Source organism: Sapajus apella, unplaced genomic scaffold (assembly GCF_009761245.1).
Source record: "Sapajus apella isolate SASKATOON/1434 unplaced genomic scaffold, GSC_monkey_1.0 scaffold48, whole genome shotgun sequence".
Lineage (NCBI taxonomy): Eukaryota > Metazoa > Chordata > Mammalia > Primates > Cebidae > Sapajus > Sapajus apella.
This window is the reverse complement of record NW_022436988.1, coordinates 2,930,675-2,939,396: the sequence shown is the minus strand read 5'-3', so window position 1 is coordinate 2,939,396 and position 8,722 is coordinate 2,930,675. Positions and strand designations below refer to the sequence as shown.

Genomic DNA, 8,722 nt, shown 5'->3' with positions numbered 1-8,722 from the left:
AGGGCTGGCCTCTCTAGAAGACAGCTGTGCAGACATGGGGGGCAGGGCTGCCTCTCTAGAAGACAGCTGTGCAGACAGGGCGGGGCAGTGTGGCCTCTCTGGAAGCCAGCCATGCAGATGCGGGGGGCGGGGTGGGCAGGGTGACCTCTCTGAGCTGACCTCTGAGAGACCCAAGAGAAGGTTGTCAAAGCGACTTACCACGCTAGGTGGTGGTTCATGTCTGCAGTTCCAGCACTTTGGGAGCCCAAGGCGGGAGGATTGCTTGAGCCCAGGAGTTCAAGACCAGCCTAGACAACACAGCAAGACCCCATCTCTACAAAAAAATTAAAATATTAGCCAGGAGTTGTAGCACATGTGCCTGTGGTCCCAGCTACCCAGGAGGCTGAGGTGGGAGGATCCCTTGAGCCCGGAGGTTCGCGGTTGCAGTGAGCCATAATTTTGCCACTGCACTTTAGCCTTGGTGACAGAGTGAGACCCTGTCTCAAAAAACAAACAGCAAACAGGCATCTTACCAGATTTCCACCTTGAACGCACCAGTGTCTTGCCCGGGGAGGGTGGGCACAGCGTGAGCATGTCCTATGAAATGAACTGTGATGTGTTAACAGCGCGCACGGCTTCCTGTGGACACTGTGGATGGGGCTCATCTGTGGCTTTCACTCCTTGGAGGTGCAGTTTGCCTTGCACTTGACCCCCGGCAAACCCCCGGGGACCCTCTGGGGCATGGCTGGGCCGGGATCTGGGAGGACTTTGGCCAGCTTTGGAAAGGTTCTGTTCAGCCCCTGCCCAGCCCTGCTTCTGGTCAGGGTTCCTGGGACAGCCATGTGTGCCAGTTCTGGTGCCGGCCATTTCCTGGAGGTCAGCGCCTCAGGGGCCATGGGTGGTGTGGGCACAGCCAGACAGCGCGCCTCCTCTGATGCACCCTCAGTGTTTGTCACGCTGGCACCATGGTGCCAAGGGCTACAGGGCCTGGCATGGCCACCTGTCCCAGGGTCATGAGCCTCAGGGCTGGCCAGGCCACCCTGCCCTCCCAGGGCCCAGCGGTGCTCTCTGGGGGCTCTCGGGCTTTCTGGCCCCTCAGGTGCGAGCAAGCCCATCTGGCCTCTGCCCTGCAGGCTGAACACGACGGTGGCACCGCTGTTCTTCGCGGACCAGTTCCTGCAGCTGTCCACCTCGCTGCCCTCACGGTACATCACAGGCCTCGCCGAGCACCTCAGTCCCCTGATGCTCAGCACCAGCTGGACCAAGATCACCCTGTGGAACCGGGACCTCGCACCCACGGTACAGCAGCGGGCAGTAGGCGGGACGCAGGGCCAGGGAAAGCAGGGGATGACACGCCTTCTGCATGTCCCAGCCAGGTGCAAACCTCTACGGGTCTCACCCTTTCTACCTGGTGCTGGAGGACGGCGGGTCAGCACACGGGGTGTTCCTGTTGAACAGCAATGCCATGGGTAAGCCGCCCACTGCCCAGCACCTAGGCCAGGGTCTCCTCCATGCTGGCCGCTGTGTCAGCGGAGGTCTGTGACACAGACTGGAGGTCTGAGTCAGGGGACCTGAGCACGGTGCTGGGCCTCCTGTTCTCTTCTGAGAAATGAGTCCCACGGGCTGGCGCCTCTCCCAGCTCTGGCCTTCCGTGCTCCTAAGGAGGGTGCTGGGGCCCTGCCCGGAGGTGGTGGGCTGGGGTCACTTTCCGTCCTGCGCCAGGTTCCTCCTGAGTCAGGCTTAGCACGGCTTCCCCAGGCCACTCGGAGCTCCCCATGGGGAGATGAGCCTCGCTCTCCCCCTGTGTTTGGCCCTTCCATGGGGTGCAGGGCCCTTGGGGTGAGGTATCTCCCCACACCCCAGAGCTGCTTCCCTTCCAGACGTGGTCCTGCAGCCGAGCCCCGCCCTCAGCTGGAGGTCCACAGGTGGGATCCTGGACGTCTACGTCTTCCTGGGCCCGGAGCCGAAGAGCGTGGTGCGGCAGTACCTGGACGTTGTGGGTAGGGCCTGCTCCCTGGCCACGGCCCGCACCCCCAAGCTCCCTCCCCACCCACTCATGGCGTCGGCGTTGGCCTGCAGGATACCCGTTCATGCCGCCATACTGGGGCCTGGGCTTCCACCTATGCCGCTGGGGCTACTCCTCCACTGCCATCACCCGACAGGTGGCAGAGAACATGACCAGGGCCCACTTCCCCCTGGTGAGTTGGCGTGGTGGGCGGGAGGGGCTGGCCGGGGCGTGTCTCCTCGGGCCCCAGCAGCTGGCCCCATGTCGTGGCTGCAGGACGTGCAGTGGAACGACCTGGACTACATGGACGGCCGGAGGGACTTCACGTTCAACAAGGACGCCTTCCTCGACTTCCCGGCCATGGTGCGGGAGCTGCACGAGGGCGGCCGGCGCTACGTGATGCTCGTGGTGTGTGCCCCCGCACTGGGTGTTTGGGAAGGGGCTCCCCTCGTGCCCAGTGGCTCCTCCTCTGGGTGGCGTCATCCCGTCATCCTCGTGCCTGTGTGGCTGCCAAGGATGTTTCTTGCAGGCGTGGCCCCTGCAGTCCAGGGAGGGCGGGTTTGAGGTGCCTGGAAACGCCCGGGTGTGACTCAGTTCTGTCGCATGTAGGTTACTCGAACTGCTGCAAAGCAAAAGGCCAGGGGCACGATAAGCTGATGCCTCACGGTCCTGGAAAGTGGAGGGCCTGGGCGTGGGTCTCGCTGGAGCCGTGGAGGCTCCCGTGCCCCTGGCCCCGCCTCTCCTTCAGGCTGGTTCTGAACCCCCAGAAAGGATGGTGTGAGCGAGGGCGACCTCCAGCTTCCAGCCCTCCTGCTCCCATAGAAAAGTCCCAGGGCAGGACTCTGAGTCACCCAGCACAAAGACAGGCCTTTCCCGGGGCCAGTCCCACAGCCAGAAGGATGCAGTTTGGGGGCTGGTCCAGCCCGAGTGCGGTGCCTGGCACGTGGCCAGAGGAGGAGGTGGGAGGCAGGGCCGGCCGAAAAGACCCGGCAGCTCCTGCCTGGAAGACCGGCTTCAGCAGAGGAAGCGCAGACGAGGGGTGTGGGGCGTGCCGCCTGACGCTGCCCATCTCCATCCTGCGCTCTGCGGGCAGCAAGCATTAGCAGCCACAGAGCGGGAGTGGAAGCACAGATGTTTTCTTTTCCACATTTTTTTAATTATAAAAGAAAAGCAATTATTGTAGCACTGTTGTGAAACTGGAAAGGTTTAAAGAAAAGGCAGAGCGTCCATTCTCACATACCCCTCAACAGCCGGCTGGTCCTGATTCCCCGGCCCTGGCTCCTCTCCAGGCGGGCGTGTGTAGGCACACAGGGCCACGCTGTACACACACACGGCGCCACCCCCTGCCTCGTCCTCTCACTGCCTTTTCCCAGTGGCTGGCGCCAGGGCTCTGGCCACCCTCCCCTTGACAGGTCTCCCTCTTCCCAGGATCCTGCCATCAGCAGCTCGGGCCCCGCCGGGAACTACAGACCGTATGACGAGGGTCTGCGGAGGGGGGTTTTCATCACCAACGGGACCGGCCAGCCGCTGATTGGGAAGGTAATGTGGGCGTCCGGGGACGGGGTTAGAAAGCAGAGGCCTCTGGCTCGCGGGTGCGGGCAGCTGCTCAGGAAAAGCGTGGGATTTGAGGAGCCATCACACCCCGTGGGACAGCTGAGAGGAGGGGGTCACAGTGGCTCATGACAACGGCGGCTCCTACAAAGAATGCCACTGTGAGCTCTTCCCGCAGCAGGCCTTTGACCACATGGCAGCCGGGCCCAGCCCAGGCACAAGCTCCCCAGACCCTCAGTGAGGCCTCAGGGTCTCCTTGTCCTCCCAGCCCCCCAGGGGCCTCCTGGCCATTCCTCGGGTATTCCTGTGGGGAGCTCCATGGAATGGCAACCCCCACCCACTCCAGAGGGTGCTCAGGACCTAGGGCAGGTACCCCACTGAGGGAGCGGCTAGGGAGGGTGTGGTGAGGATGTGTGAGACTCCGTGGCAGGGAGGGCGCGGTGCGGATGTGTGAGACTCCGTGGCAGGGAGGGCGTGGTGCGGATGTGTGAGACTCCGTGGCAGGGCTTGCATGGGGTCCCCTCCACTGCCCTTGTCCCTGACGCTCTCTGGTTCTGCAGCCCAGCCCTTGGGCGGATGTGTTGGGGGTGGCCCATCGTCTTGAGGGCTGAGGCCACTCGGCCTGGCATCAGTGCCTTGTGGAAGAAGAGCTGCTCATTGACCCCCAGGGTGCAGCTCTCTCGGGTTTGCAAATTTGGGCATCCAGTAAGGGTGAGGCTGCCCCTCTGCTCGGGCTGAGACTCGGGGGGCTTAGTGCAGGCCCTGGCTGGGCCGGGTCTCCCCGCTCTGGCCTCTCGTTGTCCAGGTGTGGCCCGGGTCCACTGCCTTCCCCGACTTCACCAACCCCGAGGCCCTGGCCTGGTGGGAGGACATGGTGGTTGAGTTCCATGACCAGGTGCCCTTCGACGGCATGTGGATTGTAAGTGTGGCCCCGCCCTGAGCGTCCCTGTGGCCTCTGGGACTGTCCTGCCCTCCTCGCTCTGGGCAGAGTCACCCAGCAGCAGGGCTTCTCTTGCAGGACATGAACGAGCCTTCCAACTTCATCCGGGGCTCTGAGGACGGCTGCCCCAGCAATGAGCTGGAAAACCCACCCTACGTGCCTGGTCAGCCCCGCCACCTGCCCTGGGGTGCTCTCTGGGGACTTAGTGCTTCCAATCAGAGACCCCCTTGCCTGGCCTGGGAGACTCGGCGCCCTCATCTCTGAGAAGCAGATGGGCCAGCTAGGAAAGGGGCGGGAGGGGAACTCCAGAAGGAAGGCTTAGGCCGGGAGACTGAGCCACGCAGTGCAGACAGGGTGGGGGCAGAGGCACAGGCCCTGCAGAAGGAGACGCCGCCCAGGGTGCTTGCCAGAGCAGTGAGGCCGACTTGACTCGGGGCTGTCTCAGTAGGCGCGGGGGCCTGCTGCGGGGAGAGGTCAGACCCAACTCGAGTGCAGCCCGGCCACATGGAGTTCCAGCCAGGGAGCAGGGTGGGGGTCAGAGCGGGGAGTTACTCAGAGGAAGTGTGGGGGTCAGGGGGATTCTGGCTAAACCGAAGGCAGGCCAGGGTAACCAGACATCACCTAAGGGATGGTGGGGGCTTCTTGCTAAACCGACCTCACAGGAACGGCAGAAACTGGATTTTACAAGGAAGCACACAGATGGGCCTGGGAGAAGGTTACGGGCCCTGAGGCTGTAGCTTGGCCAAGCAAAGAATCAGTCAGAGGGTGGGGTTTGGGGCTTAGGTAAACAGGCAGGGGAATGCTTGAAATGGGCCAAGAGATGGTGGATGTGAAGTCAGGGTGTCTGCAGAGCCCAGCACCCACCTGGCCCTGTCTTGGGAGCCGAGGAGGTGGTACAGGATGTGCCCAGGTTCCCAGGGCAACACCAGCCCCACAGGGGCATCGGGAGCAGCTGCAGGTGCACCTCCAGGGCCAGCCTGAAGAGCCAGCAACCTCCCTGGGGGCTCCCGGGATGTGGGGGGCAGGGAGGGCTCCTTGGAGCCTACCAGGAGGAAGCTCCCTAGAAAGCAGCCCCACCTCTTCCAGGGGTGGTTGGGGGCGCCCTCCAGGCGGCCACCATCTGTGCCTCCAGCCGCCAGTTCCTCTCCACACACTACAACCTGCACAACCTGTACGGCCTGACTGAAGCCATCGCCTCCCACAGGTGAGGGCCCCGTCCCACCCCACTGGGCTCTGCCGCACAGCCTGTCCCGCAGGGTCCGGGCCTCTGCAGGGCCTCCGGGAGGAGGAGAAGAGGAGGCCCAGGCCACCCACCCGCGGCCTGCCAGTGGCCTGAGTGTTGTCCCCACCCCCTGCCTGCACCCCAGCCTGAAGCTGGAGGCTCCTTCCCATTACATGCCTGGGGCTTGCATAGGAAGGACCCTGGGTGCTGACGGGGAGTCTGTATCAGTGGGAATCTTATGACTCCTGTGAGGCTCTGGGGGTCCCGGCTCGCCTGAAGGCATAAGATGGCCTGGACAGAGCTGACTGTGCCCAGCAGACGTGGGCAGTGGCCTTGCTGCCCTCCTCCCTGGCCTCTGCCTTATCCCAGACAGCCCCTTGCTCCCAGTTCTGCCCTGCTGGTGACAGGGTTCCTGGGTGACCCCGCTCCACACAGCCCTCATGGTGTCCCTCCACCCCCCAGGGCACTGGTGAAGGCTCGGGGGGCACGCCCGTTTGTGATCTCCCGCTCGACCTTTGCGGGCCATGGCCGATACGCCGGCCACTGGACCGGGGACGTGTGGAGCTCCTGGGAGCAGCTGGCCTCCTCCGTGTCAGGTGAGCCCCTACCAGGAGGGGCTGCTCAGAAGAGAGGAGCCGGGGCCCCCGGCCCACTCAGCAGATGGGGCTGAGCTGGCTCTGCTGCAGCAGCCTGAGCCCAGCCCGACTCTGCCCTCCCAGAAATCCTGCAGTTTAACCTGCTGGGGGTGCCCCTGGTCGGGGCAGACATCTGCGGCTTCCTGGGCAACACGTCGGAGGAGCTGTGCGTGCGCTGGACCCAGCTGGGCGCCTTCTACCCCTTTATGCGGAACCACAACGGCCTGCTCAATCTGGTAGGGCGGGGCAGCGGGGCAGGTGGGGATCCCACCCACCCAAGACTCTCCCCTGGGAATCCCACCCCTGCTGGAGAAGCGCCCATGCTGGGTGGCTACGGAGCGCAGGTCTCTGGAGGTGGGGACTCCAGGGGCCGCTGGCCCCAGGGCCCAAGCACTTCCTTCACCCACGCCTGCCCTACAGCCCCAGGAGCCGTACAGGTTCAGCGAGCCAGCCCAGCAGGCCATGAGGAAGGCCCTGGTCCTGCGCTACGCACTCCTCCCCCACCTCTACACGCTGTTCCACCTGGCGCACGTCGGCGGGGAGACCGTGGCCCGGCCCCTCTTCCTGGAGTGAGTCACCTGGGCAGGGGCCCTGGTCCATGTGTGCCCCCATGGAGGGCACGTAACTAACACTCTGGCAGTGCTGTCCTGCTGCGGGCTGCGTTTCCCAAGACCAGGCAGGTTGCCGCTGAGTGAGACAAGGCCGTGGCCTGGCCCTCCCTCCCGAGGTGCCCCTGCACCCCTAGTTCCCCCCTTAGATCCCATGGAGGAATGGAAAAACCCAGGACGAAAAACACTGAGTACAATCAGGCCGAACAGTAAAGTGATTGGCAAAACCCTCTCGGCCTGGCTGAAGGGAGACGGGCAGCAAGAGAAACCCAGTGATATCCCCAGACAGTCTACAGTGCACAGAGCAGGTCCCAACAGCCCCTCACCTCAGTGGGTTGAGGGAGGATTCCCAGAGAGTAAGGTGATTAGTTAACTTTGTGCAGAAATCGATTGATTTTTCTCTCATAACATTGAAATGTAAGTTCCAGGTAGATTAAATAGGCAATGTCAAGAATCAAGCAGTGATGGCCAGGTGTGGTTGTCCACGCCTGTAACCCCAGCACTTTGGGAGGCTGAGGCAGGTGGATCACAGGGTCAGGAGTTCAAGGGCAGCCTGGCAAACATGGTGAAACCCCATCTCTACTAAAAATACAAAAATTAGGCCAGGCACAGCATGCCTGTAATCCCAGCCCTCTGGGAGGCCGAGGCGGGTAGATCACATGGTCAGGAATTCGAGACCAGCCTGGCCAACATAATAGTGAAACCCCATCGCTACTAAAAATACAAAAATTGGCTGGGCATGGTGGTGCATGCCTGTAATCCCAGCTACTCAGGAGGCTGAGGCAGGAGAATTGCTTGAACCTGGGAGGTGGAGGTTGCAGTGAGCTGAGATTGCACTCCAGCCTGGGTTACAGAGAAAGACTCCATCTCAAAAAAAAAAAAAAAAAAAAAATTAGCCGGGTGTGGTGGTGGGTGCCTTTAATCCCAGCTACTCAGAAGGCTGAGGCAGGAAAATCACTGGAACCCAGGAGGCAGAGATTACACCACTGCACTTCAGCCCGTGTGACTGTCTCAAATAAAAAACAAAAAATCAAGCCGTGGAAGACTCCACAGGAAAAAGAGAAGTGAATGTGCGTCTGCGCTGTGGAGGCAGAGGGTTAAGTATCAAAGCAAAAAGAAAGGGAAAGAGGTTTCATTTAGAAAACAGAAGGTAAACTTTATTTGACCACAGCAGAAAAAAAAACGTAAATCTCTGAATATAAACGCAAAAAAATTAAATCTGCTCTGAACATAGATTGTAACAGCGGAGAAGCCATTGTCAACAAATGGCAAATAGCCACTCTTCCCAATAGATAGATAACTCATACATGGGTAAGACCAAGCCTGAGAACCAAATTGCAGAAATGCTGTTTGCAAAAGAGGAGATACGAATGGTGTCCACGCCTTCTTCAAGAAATCCAAGAAATGCAGTTTGTGTTTTAATTACTATTTTATTACCTTGTCATTTCTTTCACTATTTCCTTTAAGTTTGGGGTTTTTTTAGTGCTTCCCCTAGGGATACAATTACCATCCGAATTTTAGCCTACTTAGAACTGATGCCAACTTGCTTTCAATAGCGTAAAAAGTTGTGCTTCTATGTAGTTCCCATTGCCGCTCGTTCTGTGCTGTTATACAGCTGTATCCGTTATGAGCCCATCCACACAGATTTAAGACTGCCTTGGGCCAGGCGCGGTGGCTCACGCCTGTAATCCCAGCACTTTGGGAGGCCGAGGCGGGTGGATCACGAGGTCAAGAGATCGAGACCATCCTGGTCAACATGGTGAAACCCCGTCTCTACTAAAA

General features: G+C 60.7%; 1 protein-coding gene across 2 annotated transcripts in view; it reads left to right on the top strand.

Moving 5' to 3' along the window:
• The window catches only part of GAA (glucosidase alpha, acid), a 21,021-nt gene that overhangs the window by 5,452 nt on the left and 6,847 nt on the right, over positions 1-8,722 (top strand). Inside the window, exons 4-15 of one of the 2 annotated variants that reach the window (XM_032241433.1) lie at positions 1,113-1,278; positions 1,352-1,448; positions 1,860-1,979; positions 2,059-2,177; positions 2,261-2,392; positions 3,413-3,523; positions 4,341-4,454; positions 4,554-4,638; positions 5,562-5,679; positions 6,160-6,293; positions 6,417-6,568; positions 6,753-6,901. In XM_032241433.1, coding sequence (XP_032097324.1) covers positions 1,113-1,278; positions 1,352-1,448; positions 1,860-1,979; positions 2,059-2,177; positions 2,261-2,392; positions 3,413-3,523; positions 4,341-4,454; positions 4,554-4,638; positions 5,562-5,679; positions 6,160-6,293; positions 6,417-6,568; positions 6,753-6,901 — 1,497 coding nt within the window. The remainder of the gene's footprint in view (positions 1-1,112; positions 1,279-1,351; positions 1,449-1,859; positions 1,980-2,058; positions 2,178-2,260; positions 2,393-3,412; positions 3,524-4,340; positions 4,455-4,553; positions 4,639-5,561; positions 5,680-6,159; positions 6,294-6,416; positions 6,569-6,752; positions 6,902-8,722) is intronic. The other variant, XM_032241435.1, reaches the window with a different exon arrangement.